This window comes from Syngnathus scovelli, chromosome 16, assembly GCF_024217435.2.
Source record: "Syngnathus scovelli strain Florida chromosome 16, RoL_Ssco_1.2, whole genome shotgun sequence".
NCBI lineage: Eukaryota > Metazoa > Chordata > Actinopteri > Syngnathiformes > Syngnathidae > Syngnathus > Syngnathus scovelli.
In genome coordinates, this window is record NC_090862.1 from 4,692,379 (window position 1) to 4,714,020 (window position 21,642).

The 21,642-nt window shown below is 37.3% G+C and overlaps 5 protein-coding genes across 9 annotated transcripts; 1 reads left to right on the forward strand and 4 right to left on the reverse strand.

Annotated features, from left to right (window-relative positions):
- Positions 1-93: 93 nt before the first annotated feature.
- Positions 94-4,665, reverse strand: rab11fip4a (RAB11 family interacting protein 4 (class II) a). The gene is made up of 14 exons (XM_049745763.2): positions 4,344-4,665; positions 4,186-4,262; positions 3,878-4,080; positions 3,240-3,362; positions 2,924-3,058; positions 2,676-2,711; positions 2,411-2,519; positions 2,157-2,260; positions 1,793-1,933; positions 1,628-1,709; positions 1,134-1,271; positions 912-1,058; positions 691-834; positions 94-621 (listed from the first exon to the last, which is right to left on the reverse strand). Coding segments are annotated over exons 3-14 (1,278 nt in total). The 5' UTR covers positions 3,880-4,080; positions 4,186-4,262; positions 4,344-4,665; the 3' UTR covers positions 94-504.
- A 34-nt stretch (positions 4,666-4,699) lies between these two features.
- On the reverse strand, positions 4,700-7,548 carry coil (coilin p80). The gene is made up of 7 exons (XM_049745759.2): positions 7,020-7,548; positions 6,164-6,953; positions 5,942-6,028; positions 5,642-5,689; positions 5,475-5,544; positions 5,157-5,245; positions 4,700-4,987 (listed from the first exon to the last, which is right to left on the reverse strand). Exons 1-7 carry the CDS (start codon positions 7,268-7,270, stop codon positions 4,940-4,942), a joined length of 1,383 nt encoding a protein of 460 aa, XP_049601716.1. The 5' UTR covers positions 7,271-7,548; the 3' UTR covers positions 4,700-4,939.
- Positions 7,549-7,980: 432 nt separating this feature from the next.
- On the forward strand, positions 7,981-12,204 carry scpep1 (serine carboxypeptidase 1). Of its 2 annotated transcripts, XM_049745753.1 has the most exons (13): positions 7,981-8,142; positions 8,742-8,881; positions 9,140-9,229; positions 9,400-9,555; positions 9,631-9,705; positions 9,847-9,919; positions 10,084-10,121; positions 10,201-10,329; positions 10,592-10,676; positions 10,988-11,101; positions 11,361-11,498; positions 11,578-11,741; positions 12,018-12,204. In XM_049745753.1, the coding sequence occupies exons 1-13, from the start codon at positions 8,025-8,027 to the stop codon at positions 12,078-12,080; spliced, it is 1,383 nt and encodes a 460-aa protein (XP_049601710.1). In that variant the 5' UTR covers positions 7,981-8,024; the 3' UTR covers positions 12,081-12,204. The 2 variants fall into 2 exon arrangements, with proteins under 2 accessions (XP_049601710.1, XP_049601709.1); XM_049745752.1 differs by having other exon boundaries at positions 11,578-12,204.
- Positions 11,696-16,073, reverse strand: cln3 (CLN3 lysosomal/endosomal transmembrane protein, battenin). Of its 2 annotated transcripts, none has more exons than XM_049745761.2 (15): positions 15,864-16,073; positions 15,752-15,788; positions 15,425-15,521; positions 15,133-15,222; positions 14,970-15,049; positions 14,759-14,844; positions 14,606-14,678; positions 14,284-14,427; positions 14,002-14,138; positions 13,680-13,753; positions 13,454-13,522; positions 13,310-13,365; positions 13,098-13,191; positions 12,875-13,015; positions 11,696-12,641 (listed from the first exon to the last, which is right to left on the reverse strand). In XM_049745761.2, the coding sequence occupies exons 1-15, from the start codon at positions 15,910-15,912 to the stop codon at positions 12,525-12,527; spliced, it is 1,344 nt and encodes a 447-aa protein (XP_049601718.1). In that variant the 5' UTR covers positions 15,913-16,073; the 3' UTR covers positions 11,696-12,524. The 2 variants fall into 2 exon arrangements, with proteins under 2 accessions (XP_049601718.1, XP_049601719.1); XM_049745762.2 differs by having other exon boundaries at positions 13,680-13,732; positions 15,864-16,058.
- Positions 16,074-16,214: 141 nt separating this feature from the next.
- dus1l (dihydrouridine synthase 1-like (S. cerevisiae)) lies at positions 16,215-21,606 on the reverse strand. Of its 3 annotated transcripts, none has more exons than XM_049745755.2 (15): positions 21,550-21,606; positions 21,311-21,431; positions 20,167-20,448; positions 19,403-19,511; positions 19,265-19,315; positions 19,032-19,144; positions 18,770-18,852; positions 18,564-18,667; positions 18,350-18,497; positions 18,035-18,131; positions 17,874-17,959; positions 17,469-17,626; positions 17,165-17,202; positions 16,959-17,034; positions 16,215-16,698 (listed from the first exon to the last, which is right to left on the reverse strand). In XM_049745755.2, exons 3-15 carry the CDS (start codon positions 20,401-20,403, stop codon positions 16,553-16,555), a joined length of 1,446 nt encoding a protein of 481 aa, XP_049601712.1. In that variant the 5' UTR covers positions 20,404-20,448; positions 21,311-21,431; positions 21,550-21,606; the 3' UTR covers positions 16,215-16,552. The 3 variants fall into 3 exon arrangements, with proteins under 3 accessions (XP_049601712.1, XP_049601711.1, XP_068509578.1); XM_049745754.2 differs by having other exon boundaries at positions 21,295-21,431; positions 21,550-21,605; XM_068653477.1 differs by lacking the exon at positions 21,550-21,606 and having other exon boundaries at positions 21,295-21,449.
- Between the last annotated feature and the right edge of the window lie 36 nt (positions 21,607-21,642).

The window sequence follows — 21,642 nt, forward strand, 5'->3', positions numbered from 1 at the left end:
AGAGAGAGAGAGAGAGAGAGAGAGAGAGAGAGAGAGAGAGAGAGAGAGAGAGAGAGAGAGAGTCACAAAAATCATAACTTTTCAAGGTGAAAATGATATTTAGTGTACATTTATTTTCATCAAATTTCAAAACAGAGCTAATTTGACCCGCACAATATTTCAAGTGTACTTCCGGAGGTCTTGCTAGTTTTGTCAATATCTTGTGTCCCCATTTTTGTCTATTGTTTTATATTAGGCAAAATAATCCCCCTCTCTACCGCCATATTGGAACGGATGAATTTCACCCATTGACAGATTGCTTGCCTATGGATGAAAACATTTTTTTCATTATTATACAGTGTTTCACAAAGACAGTGGTAAATAATAAGATCTTGCTTTTCAACAGCACCATTTTTGTCCTTTCATCGTTACAACACAATAAAATAATTGACATTCGTTTATGAACACATACTGTACCGCTAGATCTGTTTAAACATCATAGTTAGTTACTGAGGCTTTATAGAGTTAACATTTAATCTCCAGGATTGAGGGGTTATGGTCAAGAATGGCCAAAATGATTTTGTCCATGTATTTTCTCAAACGCAGGTTGTTCTCCTCCTGTGATTTCAAAGCATCAACCAGCTGAAAAAGAAAGTGTTATTTTAAAATCAATATGAATAGCAGTCACAGAAAGGAAGAAAGTAAACAAACCTCATCCCGTGAAGCATTGTCAATCTCAGCAGCCAGACACTGAACCTTTGAGTGGTTGGAAAACAAGCTCTTGGCCTCATACAAACTCAGACTTAGAATCTGAGCATTCAAGTCATCATTCTGATCTCGCAATTTATGGTTCTCCTGTGGAAGCACATGATCACAGTTTATTTGGATTGAAATTGTCGAAATAAAAGCAGAATGTGTGTTTGTGTAGGAACCTGTTTCAATTTTTTGACTTCCTGTTCCATTTCCATTTCTCGAGGCTTGGTATTGTGCTCAGAAAGACCTTTGCTCTTTCCTGGATACTCCATTTCCATCCTAAACAGCTGCAAGTAGTCCAGTTCTCTGCGGAGATCATCAACCAACTGTAGGGTGTATTTAAAATTATCTTAGATACTTGAAATGTCTGTGAGGAAATTTTCTATTAGATGGCTGCTTACTTCTTGCATGGCCTCCTTTTCCTTATGAAATTCTCGCCGATTGTGCCAAAGTTTGTCAATTATTTTTCGATAGAGGTCCGTCTCGTCTTTTAACCTCAGGCTTGTGTCCTCCAGCTTGTCCATCTTCTTCTGCTTCTCCTAAACAATTTGACCAAGGGAAATAAATAACTGTCTAAATAATTGTCATTTGAGGATGAAACAATATTCCATCCATCCATCCATCCATCCATCCATCCATCCATCCATCCATCCATCCATCCATCCATCCATCCATCCATCCATCCATCCATCCATCCATCCATCCATCCATCCATCCATCCATCCATCCATCCATCCATCCATCCATCCATCCATCCATCCATCCATCCATCCATCCATCCATCCATCCATCCATCCATCCATCCATCCATCCATCCATCCATCCATCCATCCATCCATCCATCCATCCATCCATCCATCCATCCATCCATCCATCCATCCATCCATCCATCCACCTGGTCCAGTTTCTCTGCCTGAGACTTGAGCCTGTGTACATTTGTCTTCATTTCTCCATTCTCTTCTTCTAACTGTTGTATCCTGTATGTCAAAAATTACAGGCCAGTCCATTACCCTACATATTATTTATTATTTGTGTGTCAATTGTCAGTATTTTTTTTTACCTGTTGCACAAAAAGTTAATCTCTGTGTTTCTTTCACTCTCCATCTTGCAGTAAACTTTGCAGTGTCTCTTGGACTCCTCTTCCAAACTCTGATCTGCCTTTGTCTCGACATCCTTCATCTGCTCCTCTAGTTCATGCACACTGTGGTAAACACAAACACATGAAATTATGTTTCTAAGAAGATTTATTGCACATAAATCATGATTTATGGCAACAATTTGAGCCTGGAAAAAAAAAAGATCCATTTATAACCCATGAGTGGTTGATTTTTCATTTTACAGTTGTCTGAGAGTTCATGTTAAAACTGATGTAAGAGGTGCATCAGTGATTCCAACAAATTTATAAAATGTGATGGGCAACCTACCGATGGACAAGTTGTGTGTTTTCCTGTTTAAGTTTAGACTTAAGCTCCCCATTCGTCAGACTGTCGCTCTCCAGCTCTGTCACCTTCTTCTCAAGGTAACTCACCTGGAGGACATTTCAGTATTACACCAAATAGTCATACTTCAAAAATCAAGTACAAGTGAAATTTAACGTACAATAATATGAGAGAGAGGACAAACTTAACTACCACTTAATTCGTGAAAACTCAAAAAAAAAAATTGTGTACGTCAATACCTTCTCTGTAATATTAAGTTCACAGGAAGCAATGCTCTCCGCGAATAAATCCTCAGTGCTGCTTCCCTGACTGGAATCAAGCACGTTGTGGTTGGCCTGAAACAGTTGGCTAGAGGGAAGACAAGACATCAAAAATATCGATTATTTTTACTTTTAGATACTTTGTTATCTGTAACATATTCCAGGAGGAGTCAAGTTTTTCATTTGAGTTTAAAAAGAATTCCAGAACAGCATATTATACATTCGTTAGGATAAAATGACTCACTGTCCGAAAGCTGTGCTGGATATACTTCTGCTGGGGCTGAAACACAAGAAAAGAAAGAAATTTTAATGCAAATTATATTATCTACATAATTATATTAATCACTTTTTGTCAGTTTGTCTCTCTATCCATGGATGGATGGAGAGTGCAGCTTAGAAGCAACATTGGTCTTAGTAATAATTTAGGAAATTAAATAACTAACCCTAAAAATTGTCTGTGTACTTTGTTTTAGTACGTGTGCATATACTTACCTGCTCGCTTTAATGTTCCGAAGGCGAGCATCCAAATCATTGAGCAGATTCACTTTCTTGCAGCACTGAGAACAGTTAATATCCAAGTATTCACTGGTATACAGTTGTCGCATTTTCTGAGTTGTGTGTCCCCCACTGTTGTTACAAAGATACAAAATTATTTGCAATAAATGAGAAAAGAGTACTTGTAGAGTACTTCAGGGACAAATGAGACTAGTCAACACTGGTCAGTTAACCCTCTATACTACTCAATTGCTATATATTCTGTCTTTATTCATAAAAAAAAAAAGTGAATGTTTTCTTTTTAAGTACCAACCTCGGTGGAAGGGAGGATCCCAAATTGGAGAAGCATTCGGGTTGGGGGTCGTTTTCAAGCCTTGGACTGCCTCCAGAATAGTCTACATCCTTCCGTTCACCATAGTCTTCAAATTTTTCCTCCCTGAAGTTTAGAGAGTCAGAGTCAGAAAAACTAAGGTTGTTCTGCTCGTACTGCAAGGCATGATGGAAACCAGGGCTGCCCAAGACTAATCTTATAAATTGCTGGACCACCTACAGCAGACACCTAAAAGCAAGATCTTAAAGATAGGTTGGGACGATAGGCAAACTAAAATCAGTGTCCTGGAGGAGGTCAAGATTCTCAGTATCACCACAACTATTTTTCAGCACCAGCTACGATGGACAGATGAAATTCTGTATGGCCAATTGAAGGAAGGATATCGCACTCAAGGGGGACAGAAAAAGCGATACAAGGACAATATCAAAACTCATCTATAAATAAATAAATAAATAAAAAAATAAATAAATAAATAAATAAATAAAAAAGTGTCGCATTGTTATTTGCTTTCACCAGTCATCAACATACGCAACACAATGCGTCCTGTCCGAGAGGCTTTATGGAAGATAAATTGTTTATGCACTCATATATATTCAATTGAAATTGGTAATTTGACTTACATTTCCCCTGAAATCCACGTATGGGGTAGCACCTCTGCCGCCGAAAAGGTGGCGCTTTAAACGGCCACACTCAGCTGAAGGGTCGGTGTTCTCGCTGGAAGTCCGGTGCGCCCAATCTTTCCGACAAGCCGACCTCCAGGCGTTGTGATGCGGCAGGAGGCTCGCCCCTGACCGCGTCAGTGAAGAGACTCGCTCCGGACCGCCTGCAAAACACAGCGTGACATTTATTGTCTGCAGAAACGTTTGAAACAAATTTATCACCGTACATTATCCTCTTTTAATAATATTCAGTGTACAGCGCATCTTACCTTGTCTCCTTGGACCTATTCTAAGATATGTCCAACAAACGATTCACCTGGATGGCATGACGCCTTCGAAACCCCCTCTGAAACAGAACCAACCTCCGATGTGAGTTGGTTGTGCACAATTGATCGATCAACACAATTGGCGTTTCCATCTGACTCACCAGTGGCGTCAAAGCAGCGGTACTGTTGCGGCTGCTGAAGACTGAAATTCTCAGGAAAATGGCGATGGTGTAGGAATAGGAGCAATGTCAAAAGACGAGGATCTCATGGAGCGCACACCAGCAATCGGAAGAAAACCACTGGGTACCCGAATGATTTGTCATTAAAATGCAGTGCTGTGCAGATCGATACAAGTATTGATAAAATCGATATTAACGTGAGTATAGATATCGCGTCAATAACAGACGATATAGATCCTTGACATTTACATACATATGATTGATAATGATCATTAATCTTCCTGCCTAGACCAGATATGCCCCCCCCCCCCAAAAAAATAAAAAATAAAAACATGAAATAAAAACACTGCAGGGTTTTATTGGGGTGAAAAATGTACACAAAACATTCATGGAAAAATGGCATTAAATGAAATTGATCTACATTTTTAAAGAATATATATACATTTAAAAACAGATTTGTTTCTGTACCCTAAAGATTGTTTTGAGATCAAATGAAAATTCTGACATTAAAACATTTGAGCGTAATTACTGTAAACCCATCTGGTTAAATACAGTGAGGACATAATTGTAAACCAGTTTTAAATCATCAGCCTTGGTTCCAGAAGAGAATCCCATCGCTCTGTTACCTGTGGACATAGCGTTAAATAATGACTTACACACAAAAAAAATGTATATCCTCCTTCAATTATGTTAACTTAACACATTTTATTTCCTAAAATAAAAAATAATATGGCAGCATGGTGTTCAACACCTTACCATTTTTTTAAACACATTTATACAGTATATTAAGATTACCCTGGATCCTCTGGACACAGCATATTCCACAATCTCTGATCCGTCTGGATTCTGATAGACCAGGTCAAACTTGCCGGGCTCAGAAGGGGCTGGGAAAAGAATATATATTGGTTTGGGATTTAATATTTGTACGTGTTGTCCTGAAAAATCATTGGCACAGCCTTTGATTTAAGAAACTATACATAAAGTGGCACATGTGTAGTAAAAATCTTTCTTGAATGAAAAAAAATGTCATGGAGGTCTTTCAGTATGATTGTGGTTTTAGACGACACACGACATGATGCTTTGAATTTTGTTGTGTCATCAAGTGAGTCTTACCTTGCGTAGCAGAAAGCAATTCCAGCTCGATTTGTTTTGTTATTGGGTCTAAGCTCATAATCATACCCTCCTAAAATGCAAAGCGAGATCATTTGAATAAATTATGAAAAACATTCTCAAATAACATCTTCGATTTGGTTCTGTCTTTAATTTGCATAATTACACACCTTATATTCCGACACCTCAGGTGTATAATTTTCAGTAAGCTCCAGCAACTGTGAACAAAAAACAAATATGTGGAAATTTTGGTCTACTTTTCCTAAACTGGTCAAACACAATCAGGGAACACCGCTCTAGTTCTATGAATTAAAAACTAACTATTAGAGTTTACATTGTCACAACACTTAATTTAATACACAATGTCTATTGGCTAGCTCTTTATGCACAATGGGAGAGAAATTAACATTATAGCACAGTCACAACATAAAAAACAAAACAATCATATTTAGCTAAGAAAATAAAATTACCTTAAATGCAATCTTTTGTCCCACTTGTGGAGGGGCGGCAAGAAGGGGCATAGCACTGTAATCTTTTGGTGTACTTTCAGCTCCATTCTACAAAACACAAGTTGCCAGTAGTAAAATTAAGACTTGGAATCAAACAGCACTTGCAAATTAATTTGTATAGAACTGGTAACAAACATACTACTTGATGAACATTATTTTTTGTTGATGATGGTAATTACTCACACTGAGACTTTGTTGTTGCGTAGGCTGGAGAGTAACCAGATCTGGATTCTCTCCAAAACTGTTTATGTCACAAGACTTCTGAGACATTGGGATTTGGTCAGTTTGGGATACTGACTCACTTAAATGTTTTTTCTGTGCACTGTTTGAGAGTTTAGAATGGGAATTATGATTCAATCCTAATTTGTTATTGGTTAAATCATTTTTATGCTTGTTAGCCACAGTGTCGTTCTGATCTGAGGAGTCTGTATCTGATGAGGAGGACGAGGAACATTTCTTGGCAGGACGGGGACTTGAAGGTAGTTTGGAAGGAGGAGAAACTTTTGCAAGAACAGAGTCTGTTTTGGTTCCAGCTGTATTGGAGACTTCATCCTGCACACAACTGGAATCTGATGGGGTATTTCGCGATTTTGATTTGTGTGATATTTTCATCTTCTTGGAGTTTTTTTTACTTTTGTGATTTTGAGGAGGAGAAAATGCTTGCTGGGAGGTTGCAGTCAGACCATTTGCCTCTGCTTTCTTCTTTTTCTTCTTTAAGGGTTTATAGTTGTGATCACCATTTGTCTCCACACTAGGTGTCTTATTGGTGTCCACTTCCAAACTATCCTTACACTTTTTCTTCCTTTTCTTTTCAATCAATTCCACACAAGTTATGTTTTCACCATTATGATCGGGTTTATGTTTCTGTCTCTTGTTTTCACCATTATGATCGGGTTTCTGTTTCTGTCTCTTTTTGCCGTTTTCACTTGATTCATTTGAGTGCTGGCCGTGTCCATTTAGGTCCACCTTCACTCTATAAAATGGAAACATTGTTAATGACAACTTTAAAAGACCAATTTGAAAGAAAACAAAGACTCACCTGAGGCTGTCGTTATCCCGTACAACATGAATACTTTCCGTGTGTAGTAGATAGCAATCATCTATAAAGAGGTTGACAATACTTTGGCGACTTAACTCAAACTTATCTCTGATGATGCTCTCCAGATCGGCGACCATGCGACACGTGTTTAAATCCACAAGAAGCCAGCACATTCGACAATCCACAACTACCGGTGGAGGATAGTCAAAGTGTAAACGTACACGAATTTGGTTTCTGCACTGAGTAGCCATGTCGGTTGTGGTTCTGTTTAGGTTACGTTCAACGATGGATATGAGCTCATTTCTCTCAATTCTATTAATCCTTGATCGCTAAATCCCGCCGGTGTTCTGGACCGGATATGTCCTTCGGTTCGATTGGCCCTGTTCAAATATTCGCACTTCCACCTTGCGCCCCTCAATCGCGCGTCGGGTGTCCAAATTCTTCGAAGTGAGTCGTAACCGCGTCCATTTTGCGGTCTTGTTCCACGCTTCGTCTGAGTCTACATCAATGGCCCCTCGGTTTAAGTGCGTTACCCACAATTCGTTGCGTCCTTGACCAAAATTGCGAGAAACACTCGACATTTGGTAAAGTACTACATCCACTACATCCCTACTGAAATTTAAAATTACATTTTAAGCGGCAATAGACAAAACAAATACCGGTTTTGTTCGTTTTTGTTTTAAAATTCTTGAATCTTGACTAAGGCAGATCCAACATGGCGGCATATTGATGACGTAACACGCACTGTCTAAATTCCAATCCACACTTTTGTAAAAGTTAAGTTAAAGTCCCAATGATTGTCACACACATCTGGGTGTGGCGAAATTTGTCTCTGCATTTAACCCATCCCCGAAGGGAGCAGTGGGCAGCAGCGGTGCCGCGCCCGGGAATCATTTGGTGATCTTATGTATAGTGTGCAAGCGAGTATTTGGACACGGCCGAAGAAGAAATAGTAGAAGAAGAAAATGAAGAGTCAGCTGATGATGTGTTCTCACGTGATTTTACATGATTTATTTAAAGAAGAAAACCACTGTACGAGTATCTTATCAAAGAGGCGAAGCTCAAATGGATCAGTGCCGAGCAGCGTTAGTTTTCCTTTTTTTTGCCATTATTGCCAGCAAAGGTAGGCTCTCTGTTTATTACAATTATTGTTTAACACTATTATTAGTATCTGTTTCAACCAAGTTTTCTGTCGATTTTTTTTCTCATGAATATCTCGAATCGCTAACTCAACTTTCTGTACTTTAACCATAGCTGTACATAAAGTCAATTAAAATCGCCTTATAAAAAGAACGACATATTATCAATATGTAAAAACATTTAAAAAATTAAATTGATAACAAAAAGAGGAAACATCATAGAACACTGCCAAATAAGGTGGCCAAATTGGTGTTGGCGCATGATGCTGAGTCAAAAGCCAAATAAAAATGTCTGCACATGCATGCACGCACACACACACACACACATTGATGGGATAATCAATGCAATTGATTATAAAAAATATATTGTGACAGCTCTAGTGTTGTAAAGCGTTCAAATTTAAACAATAAAAAGTGATCTGAATTGAAGAAATTGTTAGCTTTTATTACGCTGTATGTTGGGGGCCCCAGAAAATCTCAGGGCCCTAGGCAACTGCATTTTTTCCTAATAGTAAGTTTGACAAATACAGTTATTTAGGTCAACATATAACTTCTTAAAATATTCTTATTTAATTGTTTGCAGGGCATTCCACTCCACTGGCAGGTAGAGAAACCTGGGACTACCTGGAAGTTCGAGATGGGGCCCACATGTTCTGGTGGCTTTACTATGCCGACAGCCAGTTTGTAAAATATCAAGAATTTCCTCTGATCATGTGGCTGCAGGTATGACATATGTATCTGCCCAATGCTGTTTTGGCATTTAAGCTGTTGGAAACTCCTGGACTTGATACTAAATGGAATAATCATCTCGATGATCCAAAGCCACGGAATGTAAAATTGAGACACTCCATATCACGGAATGCTGGACAAATCAATCGAACTCATCATCTCTGTACAAATTCATTCCAAAATATTGATTACTGCTGAAAATTGCGGCATTTGTTGAGAATTCCTATAAACATGAGCTTTATGTGTGTTTAGGGTGGACCCGGAGGTTCAGGAAGTGGCTTTGGCAACTTTGGAGAGATTGGACCTTTGAATACTGACTTAAAGCCCAGAAAGACCAGTTGGGTAAGATGGTTGCACCTAAAATTTTGGATTATTTTTTTTTTTTTACAACTGTTTTAGAAGACAAGTGTCATTGATTTATTTATTGATTGATTTAAATATATCTAAGTAAAATTCTATTTCTAATATTAACGATTGGGTATTGTATATGCTATTTTTTTTGTTTTTTCCAGGTAAAGGCAGCCAATGTGCTATTTGTAGACAACCCAGTGGGCTCTGGGTTCAGCTACACAGACAAGCCAGATCGCTACGCTACAGATGTTGCCACCGTGGCTTCAGACATGTTGACCTTATTAAAACACTTTTTTGCCAAGCTGGATGAGTTTCAGGTATGGCTTCTCAATACAAATCTACTCAAATTGATTTTGATGGTATTTCAATTAAGCCTGACTTTCTCCATCCAGACTGTACCCTTCTATATATTTTCTGAATCATATGGAGGAAAAATGGCAGCTGCCATTTCCCTTGAACTTGTGAAGGTGAGTCATTTTTCATTCGACTTGAATTATTCTCATGTCTAACTTTCAAAATATAGAAAAAATCTTCAAAACCATCTTGTCGCTCAACCATGCAATGACATATATTGTGAGTTTAATTTTTGTTGTTATTTGATAATTCAGGCAATAGAACAAGGAGAACTCAAATGTAAATTTGCTGGAGTGGCACTTGGAGACTCATGGATCTCACCAGTGGGTTGGTATCAGTCAGCTTTGTATTTTGGACTTGTATATAGTGTAACTTCTATATAAATGCTACATTACAGGATGAACTAGTCATTTTATGGTTGTTAAAACCATAATAACTTCTTTATTTATATACTTTGGTTAGCATGAAAGATCTTTTTGCTTCATCCACAGACTCTGTTATGACATGGGGACCTTACCTATATGCTACTGTAAGTTATAAAAATGGCATCTTTTTTTTTTTTCCTGAAACTTGTTTTGAGTTTCTATTGGGCTGTGATCTTTTGGCAGTCATTGCTTGACAATCAAGGTTTGGATGAGGTCAACAGTGCAGCAGAGGCGGTGAAACGTGCTGTGGAAGAGCAGCTGTTTCAGAAAGCCACAGAGTTGTGGTCTGTGGTCGAGACGGTGGTTGAGCAGGTTGGTATGGCTAAAGAATTTATGCCCATTTTTAATTAGAAATATGGCGTCACCCTCTCCCTTCATGTCAGGGACCCATCATAATTTGTCCATTCAAAATCGTTCATCATCACATTAATGATAATGTCAATAATGTCATATATCAGCATATGTATATCAAAATATATGTGTAAGTGTTCAGAGAGGCTTTTTGTAAACTGAATTGTTAATAATATAATAATAATATATAATGGATTGTCATTTCCAATCTCTTTTCTCTTAGAACACCAACGGAGTAAACTTCTATAATATTCTCTCTCAGACGTCAGAAGACAATGTGGTCTCTTCAGCAGGAAATAACTTAATATGTAAGGGTTTTTTTTACTTTCTGAATGCATTCTAGGATTAACACCCCGCTTTTTGATCATGAAGAATGGTCGCTACACATGCATTCAAAATTATTGCCTGTTGCTCATACCTTGTTGGAGATGGAAGAATATCCAACATGGAGGCAAGCATGGACACAGATTATTGGCCAGAACCTCCCTGCAAAATCCCTGTTAATTAAAAGACATGTCCAGAAGAGGTTACACTTTGCCAAAAAACACATCAATTGACCTAAGGAGAAATTGAATAATATTTTAGCATTAATCCATTTGACCATTTGTTTTTTTTCCAGCTATTCAGGCTTCAAGGCATATTCGTCCACTGCAAGAACAATCACTAAGTGAGCTGATGAATGGACCTATTAGAGAGAAACTGCACATTATTCCTGAGAACGTCACCTGGGGAGGTATTTATATAATTCAATAATTCACATTTATATCCGTCGATCGAGGCACCTGCCTTTTAATTCCTCCTTCCCTCGGGAGATGTTGCGACTTCATTCGACCTGCTGCCGTTTTCATCATGTTGTTTGGTAGTACATAGATTACAACCAAAATGGTGTACTATAATAAATCCAGAGAATCTGTCTTTTTTTTTCTCAATTTATTATGAGCCCACACCCTCAACACACCATCTCACCCCTTATTTTTTTCTGTACTTTGCAGGCCAAGCAGAGGAGGTCTTCACCTACATGGCGGGGGATTTTATGAAACCTGTGGTGGACATTGTAGACCAACTGCTGACTGCTGGAGTTAACGTTACTATTTACAATGGACAGTTAGACCTTATTGTGGACACTCTAGGTATTGTATTTCAATTTTTTCCTTTTAGGCCGGAGGATAAAATAAAATGTCTGCTAAATGTATGGACTTTTCCATTCAGGTCAGGAGCTGTGGGTGCAGAAGCTCAAGTGGAGGGGTCTACCTGGTTTTAATAAATTGAAGTGGACCGCCTTGGAAGACCCCGCTGCGCTTGGTGTTACTCGAGCTTTCTACAAGACTCATAAGAATTTTGCTTTTTATTGGATCCTCAGAGCTGGTCACATGGTAAGAATTTACAGTATAATTGGAATACAGATGCAACTGATTTTGAGGACTAAGAATAGAAAAAATAAAAGAACAAAACAAGAACAAACAAAAAAAACACATGAGGTAGAATCATATTTTTCTTTATATTTTAGAGGTTGTCTTTTTCGAAAAACGCTTTGCATTTAAAGAGTTAATTGTGCAATATAAGTTAGGGTTAGACCAACCGTAATATTTTCCAAGAACTATGTTGTGACATAAAAATTTTATTGCAATTTTAAATTTATCCTTTCACAGATTCCATCAGATCAGGGACCAATGGCTTTACAGATGATGAAGATGATCACCAAGCAAGTCTGATGATGGTGCTTTCTGAAGCCTTCTGGAAAGGCTTTTGTTTCTAATCTTATATTTTAAAAAAAATACTCTTTTAAAAAGTCCATTTTTAATGTCCAATTTCACAATAAAAATTAATATTTGAAAATTGTTTAGTCATACATTATTTATGATTTGTTACATAGACAAAAACACATTGATCAAGCTAATTTAAATAGCATGCATGTGAAAGTACAATAGCTAATAACCAGTGTTGGGACTTTGTAACGCTGTTATAGATTTCCAGTAACAGATAATCGACTCAATTACTAAGTTAATTGCTATAACACTGTTACCGTTACGAACAGTGGAATGTGGCAAGTTACTTTTGCTGCTTGGGACGCAACGCAAAAACGTTTCCGCCTCTCCGTGGACTAACTTTTGACTCGCTCATGGATATTAATTAAATTAGTCAGTCTATATGCTGGGTCAGAGGGAACAGAAGTATTTATGAACGGGGAAAGCAGTGACTGCAGCCAAAGCTATACCCAAACTGTCTCCAACGCTGGCTGCAGCCATGGCAAACTCCCTCTGTCTGTCTTCAGTCTAAGGAGAGAGAAAAGAAAAAAAAAAAAAAAAAAGATGAACTTGGCCGACCTGTATGATGCCTAAAACAAGGAACATGAGAGCGTACTGGCAGTTCATGATGATTAGAACATCCCTACCAAAGTTGTAAAATGGGAAAATATATTATCGCCTGGGTTGAATTGTATTTGACTGTACAGACTGGTTAATAAAAAACATGTTTTTAAATAAAAAAGTGATCAAATAATTCTGACCTCTTTGCTGATGAAGTAGAAAGTGTTCACATATGCAGTTCCACCAAGTAGACCTTCATAGAAGATGATCACAAACACCAACCAGGCATTGGGCAGGAATTGGTAATACACTTCCAACAAGACCAGCACTGCATTCAACACCTGTGGAGTATAGAGTCATTTTATTTGTGCTTGTGTTGATACCAGCAACTTTTTAAAAAAAAATTATTTAGATACAGCTTACCTGTAGTAAAGCAAGAATCCAGAGTTTTCTGATCTTCATACAGCAAAGCGACGATCGAGAGATAAACACACCAACCTGATACAATGTCTGATACCTAAGAGAAAAATAACCATATTGATATTTTTGCATTAAAAACTTCCAATGTACACTAAAAATAAAATAAATATGGCGCTCTATGGAGATTGATGAGATGAATGGTAATGGTTACTCACCAGCGATACTGCTCTGCATGGGTCAGGAAAAAGTTTCGGAAATACAGAAGCTCCATCTGGAAAAACAGAGGTAATACTTCACATAAAAAAAATTGCCATATCCTATTCGACAAAATAAATATGGTAATAAATAATTACACTTACCAAACCCTGGTTAATGAAGTATTCCGCATAATAGACTAATCCCAAGGCAGAGACAAATGGTATCAAGACCTGAAGAAGTTGTGAGGAAAATGAGTGAAGCAGTGAAATCTTGATAATGACAAATGGCTATAAAAATCTACACATAATATGCATACATACCCAAAAGCTAACATTGTTTTTTTAATATCACAACATGGCAAGGGTGTAGAGACACTGCTGGACTTACTTTGATGATGTGGAATTTTTCGGTGAGCGTGAGAAGTCCAGATCTCCTGTCCTCTGTTACATTGAAAGAGAAACCTAACAATATGGTGTTTAAAGCACTGCTATGAATAAGATTGACTAATTTACAGTAGTTTTTTTTTAAGTGTGATGAACAGAATATTCTCATTGTCAGGCTACAACCAGAATTTTTTTTTTAACTTGGGTCCACTGAATTATTTAGACGATTGGAATTGTGTAGATTTTTGCTAGATTCATTCACATGAACTTCTGCCCCTGAGACCCAACTCCAGATGGACGGATAGATTTTTTTTTTTTTTTTTTACCTTGGCTAGATGTTTCCTGCTCTTCTTGGCATTCAACCATTAGCCGCTCTCTCTCCTCAGAAGTCTCAATGCTGTTATCGCTTTCTCCATGTTTCCACTGAGGAAATGATGGTGGTGGAACCAGCAGGAAAAAATAGCTAGAAAAAGACAACCAAAAAAAAGCAATTGAAATAATTCAAACAAAATTTAAAAAAATAAATAAAAAATTCAGAGTACATTATTTTTTATTATGACTTTACAATTACTTTATACAAAACTTGTATGCAATATTTTCTCACTTACCTAATCAGCATAGTGAATGGGATAGTCAGCATGATTAAAAGTGTAACCTGGGGTGAAAGGCCAACTTGAGTTAGGCCTGAATAAAGCAAGGCACCTAAAACACCAGCCCCACCAGTCCCTGAACCCCAGGCCCCAAGTACATCCCTACAAAAAGTGAGAAAACAAAGTTAAACTTGACTGTTGTACACATATATAAAAAATAAAAATAAAAAGATTCAAATAGATTTCAGTGTGTGTATGCAAACTTGTGCACCACAAACGTGCAAACAGACAGATCTCCCGTTGAAAGGTGTAAACAATTGAAAAATATAATATAATATACCTGCTATAAAAGACCGTGAGTGCAAGGAAGGACAACTCTCCAAGTCCTGCGCTGGTACTGGCAAAAATCACACCTGAAAGTGTACAGTATTAAAAAAAAAACTAATTAATATTGCACAGATCAGTCTTTAAGAGTTTTTTTGTTGTCCATTACCTATAATGCTCATCCAAACAGTTGAAGATAAGGAAACGATAACGAAACTTGCTGTCGCCATGACGACACAGAATAAGACTCGAAATCTGTAACGAAAATCAACATTTATATATGAGATTCTAAAAACAACAATGCAACACTATATATCTTCTATAATGTGAGATAGATAGATATTATCCATTATATGTATAGAATGTTTTTTTTCCATTACCCATAAGGCACTTTGTGGATTACAAGTGGAGCAGACAGTTTAATGACGAGGGTTGGGAGGATATCAGCTAATAATACAGCCTGAGGGAAAATCAGAAAATCCACATAAGCATGATTACCTTAATTTTTGATGAAGAATTGATGAGCAAATAATTCCCACTTACCGCTGTTGAGAGAGAATTGCAGTCATAGCGACTACTGTTGCCGGTTCTCACATCTTTAAATTCTGTAGCCAATACAGATGAAGAAGTGTTCTGAAAAGAAAAATAAAAGGCGAAGAGTGTTATTTCAATTTCAAAATATCATTACGTGAAACTGTTGCACATCCAATACATGACTTTATTTTCTCAGAGGTGTGTCTCAAGACTTATCTTCCTACCATTTGTCATTTTCCATACACTTCAAATATAATAAAAGCGCTGACATACTTCAAATATAATAAAAACGCTGACATACTAATACGGTGGTGTTTTTGGACTCTTGTTCTGTGAGGATGTCTTGAGCAGCACTGAGCATAACAACATATGCAAAGTTATTGCACAATCCGATGAGCCTGACAAGGTAAACAAAGAGAAGGTGTGTTAAAAAGCAATCGCCATTAAAAAAAAGTGACCTTAACCCTTATTAATCAGTAACCTGCCAATGAGTACACCTAGCAGCCAGCTGGAAGGCTGGTTTGTGTACTATTTTACATGTTACTTGATTAGTTCTAAAAGTTCAGTCAATTTAGTAAACAGCAGAACAAGACCTAACACGCTAGCTCTTGTATAAACCGACACTCACCAAAATCCGCTCCAATTTCGCCATTGTTTAATACGATCTGTAACAAGAGTAGGTAAAAGAGCACTGAGAATATATTTAAAATTAAATTATGGGGAGGCGTGTTTTTACCGACCATTTAAGTGATGTGGTTGAATGACATCTGCGTTGAGAGATCTATCCATTTATAAAAAAATTAAGTTAAAACATTAGAAACATCTGTGATGTCAGTTCATCAACGTTGACAACAATTGTTTGTCTTAGGATCACGTGAGAGACCCGGAAGCATAACATAGACACACATGCGTAGACACCTGATTGAATTGTCTCACTATTTTCAGCGAATACGTCAGCACGCCCGCCATGTTGGGTGAGTCCCATCTGACCTGTATTCGGTTCAATGTTTTCATAGCTGGGGTCAAAGGTAACTGAGGTCAAACATCAACTTTCACACATTTCATTATGATTATTGGACAAATGCAACATCTACCATCATAGCCTGGTTTATTAAATATTCAAAGCAGAGGTCCATGCAATGCTTTTAAGCTTTTATCAATGATTATATAGGACTGAACCTTTTGTCACCAAGTTAGCTGAAATATTGGCGCTTTAATAATACTGTCTGAACATCTTGAATTACTGTATATTAATTAGATTTGAAGTTCTACTTCAAATATTTTTTCATAAAATTGGACCGTCACCTAGTTGTGTTTTTCTGGAAAAAAAAAATACAGGTAGTTCAGGCACCAAAACCTATGGCAGCTCAGAGCATATTCACAAGGTTTATGAAGGAAGACATGGTAGTTGTCCAATCCATGGTGGAGGCTATGCCTCGTACTTCTGCAGCATTGTGGGTTGATGCTGAAGAGACTGTGGTGGGCCGCAGTTTTTCTCCATTTCAATTTCTGGATCTCTCTTGTCCTCTTGAGCTTTAATTGCATCTGCCTTGGTCTTAAACTTAAGTCCATGGCCTGTCAACAAAGGTCAACACATGTTTTTTTTTTTTACTAACACTGACTCTCCTTCATGTAGTATAAACATTTTGATTATAATTACTGTAATAACAAATAATAATAGGGTGTAACTATACAATTGCCCTCACGATTCGACACAGCGATAAATGTTTTTTATGATACGCTGATCCACTATTTGTAAAATCACCCTTTCACAAATTAATATGTAACAAATTAATGAATATGTTGACGTGTGTGTTGCATTTGCATATACTGACTTAAACAGTTTGCCACCTCCTTGTAGGACTTCTTCTTACAACACCCTCGACAAAGGTTGAAGACGCACTTATTTCCCTGAAAGAGTAAAACCAAAAATGCTTAAATACTTCAATCAACTCAACAATCGTTTTGTCTTTCAGCAGCTCAAAGCTGGATGTCCGAGAACTACATGCCCATGGTTGAGTTGATTAAACTGACATCTTACCTTTGGATTGCCACATTGTTCACATTTGATGTACTTGGCTGTTGGGAGGAAAGTAACAAATAGTTTATCCATTTGCAAAATATGTTTTCCATATAGAAACTGTATAATTACACATAAAAATAGATATAGAGATAAAGATTGTATTAATGAAAAGAAAATCCCCGAAACTATGTTCCTTACGCCTGTAAATATAGAAATATTAAATATAAAAAAAAAAAAAAAACACAACCACACTTTTCATGTTTCAAATACAATTAAAATTATAACACAAAGTCTGACTTCTATCTCCAGAAATTAAACTTACGTTTCTGATCAGGACAGAAGTTCTTGTCGGGATTGCGGGATCTTTTCTTCTGTTTATTTTTGGAGAGTTGTTGACCTGACACAGTGTTGTCCTCCAGTACTCTCTTTTGGCACCCTGTCAACTTCACTTGTGAATTCTGGTTATTAACTTCTTTTGGCCTGTATGAAAAGAAGATACGGATTAGCATTTGACATTTGGCTTGTCCCGTCATTGATCACCACAGCAAATATTAAAAAATTACAAAAAGTATTCAGACCTGGCATACATAGTAATGTCTCTGTTTTATCACAACATATTGCGATAAGATTTAACTATATTCATACATCACCAGTAACTACAGATCAGGGCAATGAAGCAAATATAGAGGCGTAAAACAAAACACATTAGGAAAAGGTAAATACTCACGGTGGTCTGACATATGGTTGGCAGATCCAGTGAGGAAAGGGCAAGCTGCTCTCCTTATGCATCTCATTTCCTCTAGCAATCTCCTCCTAAATGGCAGATAAAAACTCAAGATATGGGGGTCGTAATATTTCTCTTCTGATATCATTTTAAAGCAGATGTACCTGACATCGCAGTCTCAGCTGGTTACTAACATTAGCCAAACTATCAAGAGTTTTCACTTTAGCTAACTCCTCTCTCAGGTCCTGATGGATCTGAAGCCTAAAACAAAATAAAATATGATGTCAAATTATGTGTGTTAATATGTCCAAAGCGAAAAGACACAGACAGATGAATTTAAAAGAAATGTCAAGCACAAAAAAAAAAAATCAGACATTTCAAAGTATAGCCAAGAAACTGAGTGGATCTTGGGGGAAAATAATGTAAATATTGCGGTGTGGTTGTCATACAATGACACAGAAAGAAAAAGACACACATACGTGTGGTGCCACAACTTGAAGAGATGGGCTCGTACATAGGACAAGTTGCTTGGGGGATGCTGCCTCACCACCTCAATGTACTCTTCGGCCATTTCCCAAACTGGTGGGCTACGTCCTTCAAAGAGTGCTGGGTTATGAAGGTTACCCTCTAAATAACACAGAAAGTTGTGTTAATAAAAAAAATGGATGCTTGTGAAGACCACATGGTACACACCTGCACTCATGACCCCTTGCACACCGGTCTCTTTAATGCAGCGTTCCACGTCGCTTAGATGCTGAATGTTGCCATTAGCAAAGACAGGAATATTTACTGCCTTCCTGCAAAATAATGCATTGCTTTAGAAGTACAGAACAATCAATAAATTACATTATGAAAAGTTGAATCCAATCAAGGATTGAAATGTGATCATTCCAGCTCACCGGACTGCTTTGACATGTTCCCAACTAGCAATCCCAGTCAGTGCTCCTTTTTGGTCTTTGGTTCTTCCATGCACTGTGAGTAGCTATGAGAAAAACAAAACATTTTATTTATTTTTGTAAAACAGATTTCCTTCTCCAAATATAATTGTTAAACCATCAAAAATTTAAAAAGACAAAATTTGAATTGTTTAATTACCGACACAAATATTTCTTATGCATAAGCTTTACTTCAAGGGTTTTTAGTGCATTATTTAGTTCATACCTGGCATCCAGCTTTCTCCAGCATTTGGGCATAGCGGACAGTTTTTTCGATGTCCTCGAACACACGGATCTTACATGTGATTGGCACAGACAGCTTTTCATTTGCTAATGTGACTGTTAAATGAGAAAAATAGTTGTGATCAATGAGATTTGTGGCCCACCTAGGAGGTTCCGCTGTCCTATTTCATAACTCCAATGACTCTCTTTATAGAACATACAATAAAAACACATTACCCATTTTTTGTAACAGCTCCCATTCATCTTGCAGGAAAGCTCCATAGTGCCCTACAAGAACCACAAAAACTGTTTTCATAACAAGTCTACAATGATGACATTTATTATCATGTGCTTAATTGTAAAAATCCCAAATACCCCTTTTAGCGATCATCTGAGGACAACCCAGGTTGAGGTCAATGGCATCACAGTATTTCTCAGCCAAAAGAGCTGCCTGAATGAACACCTCGGGATCATTTGCGCAAAACTGAAACAAAAGAAAATTATTTTTAAAAATATTTCTAAATTAATCCAATTTCTGAAGGTGGTCACTTTGCTTGGCAAAGAAAACCACTCTTCTAATTGACTTGCATTACACTTACGCCCCCTAGCGGCCAACTAGAAACATTACACGTTGGAAATGTCAATACAATGTGATAACGTTTCTAAATAATTTAAATACCTTTTCTACTCCGCGGATTTTAATTGTTTTTACAGCCCTGGCATGTTGAGATACTGAAACACTGTAATTGAAATTATTGAAAATGTACAACAAATTAAAAGCTACTTTGATAAAAAAAAGGCCAAAAATAAGGCAAACTTTGAGAGGAAAATAAAAATAGCCGTCTTCCTGTTGGGTTTAGAGTAGGGCTGCTGTTACATATGCCTAAAACCTTTGGTAGATTTTGGTCAAACAGTCAACAGGGGCTACTTCTCTAAAAATGTCTAGAAAGGCCAAAAATGGGGCCAAATTTAAAAGCAAATTAAAAATGGCTGACTTCCTGTTTAGTTTTGAATTGAGTTCCAGTGATTTTTTTGTAAGTCTTGGGTTGTTACATATTAGCCTGGCAAGCCAGACCCAATGTGGTATTTTTTTCCATAATTGTCTAGCCATACTTTTGGGTATCAATAAATATTCTTACCTGAGTTATTAATGGTCGATCCTCCTCACAAACCTCATTATAGAGGTTTTCTCGCCTGTAGTTAACATCACGGACAAACACCTGCGCGTGTAACATGGGCGTGTAACAGAGGTGAGCGCCGTGGCGACGGCTAAGTAGACGCCATGCTAGCTCACTCTGATCCACCATAGGTGCCACCACAAAGCAGGCTTCTTTCAGAGTTTTCTTCCAAAAATCAAACCCCTGGAGCTTTGCCATCTTCGGTGACTGTATCAGACCAGAGTGTCCAAAACATTTAAAATCCTGCAAAAAGAGAAGAGACATTGTTTCTGTTGTTTCCAACCTTAGTCTGGCACCTACAGCAGATCATTCTGGACCACGGTTATGGTTTTGTTTCAATTCATTGAAGAAAAACACAATTCAAGCAATTTTCTCTTGGATTTAAGATGTGATAGCACCTGAATATTAGTTTGAATGTAATGAGTGAAAACAATGACAAAATACCAAAATGTAACAGCTCAAACCAACTTTATTTTTGATTGGAGAAGAAAAGAACTATAAACTTTTCATTTTTGAAATAATAAACCTAATTCATAAAATTTCAATTATGAATTGGACAAGTTCATTTTACAATTGTTGAACTGAACTTTCAACTAGTCTGTAGAGAAAATGAACTTTCCCAACACTGTTAACATGAGTGGGTTTTTTAAAAGACATGTTCAATAATTACAGTTCCAAACATGTTCAATAAATGCTGTTCCAATTTCATAATCATGTAAATAAATGTGATTTCAATATTGAACAAAATAATCGTGATTATGATTTTGTATCCATAATCGAGCACCCATAGTCTATAATATGATCTGTCAATCAAAGTAACAACACAGAATTTCACTTTAGTTGAATGGTTTTCCTTCGTGGCTTTTCTCAATTTGTCTAAAAATAATTAAAGTTGCTTGTGATTGTTCTTATTCATCCGAGTCATAAAAGTTGAATCTGTCTCGGAGTGCCACGCCGTGTTAAGCAATGGAGTCTGTAACATGCACGATGCACGCGTTCCACTTATGTATTAAATAATAACCCGATTAAAAACAAATGACAAATTTCCTTGTAGTTGTGTTACATGCAAAGGTTGCATGACATACTCACGGTAAATATTACATACTCTGTAGCTAGTTTGTTTCCAGTGCCTTTCTTTTTCCCCTGCACACCAAATCTGTGACGTACTTCCGATCTTGCCGAAGATCGGCCAATATCCGGTTGACTTCCTGCTTCAGCTACGAGACCTACACGACAAATTTGCATTCTCTAAAGACTAAATGAACATTTTACTTATAACAAATTACATAACTTTAATTAAGAAGATAAACCCAAAGATACAAATTAATTAAATATCAGACTTACTCCCATTACGCTCCCTATTAGCTTCCAGGGCTTCAATTCGTCGTTAGGTAGTGTCCTCGATTGAATCTAGCGGGAGGCACACCTAGGACGCAA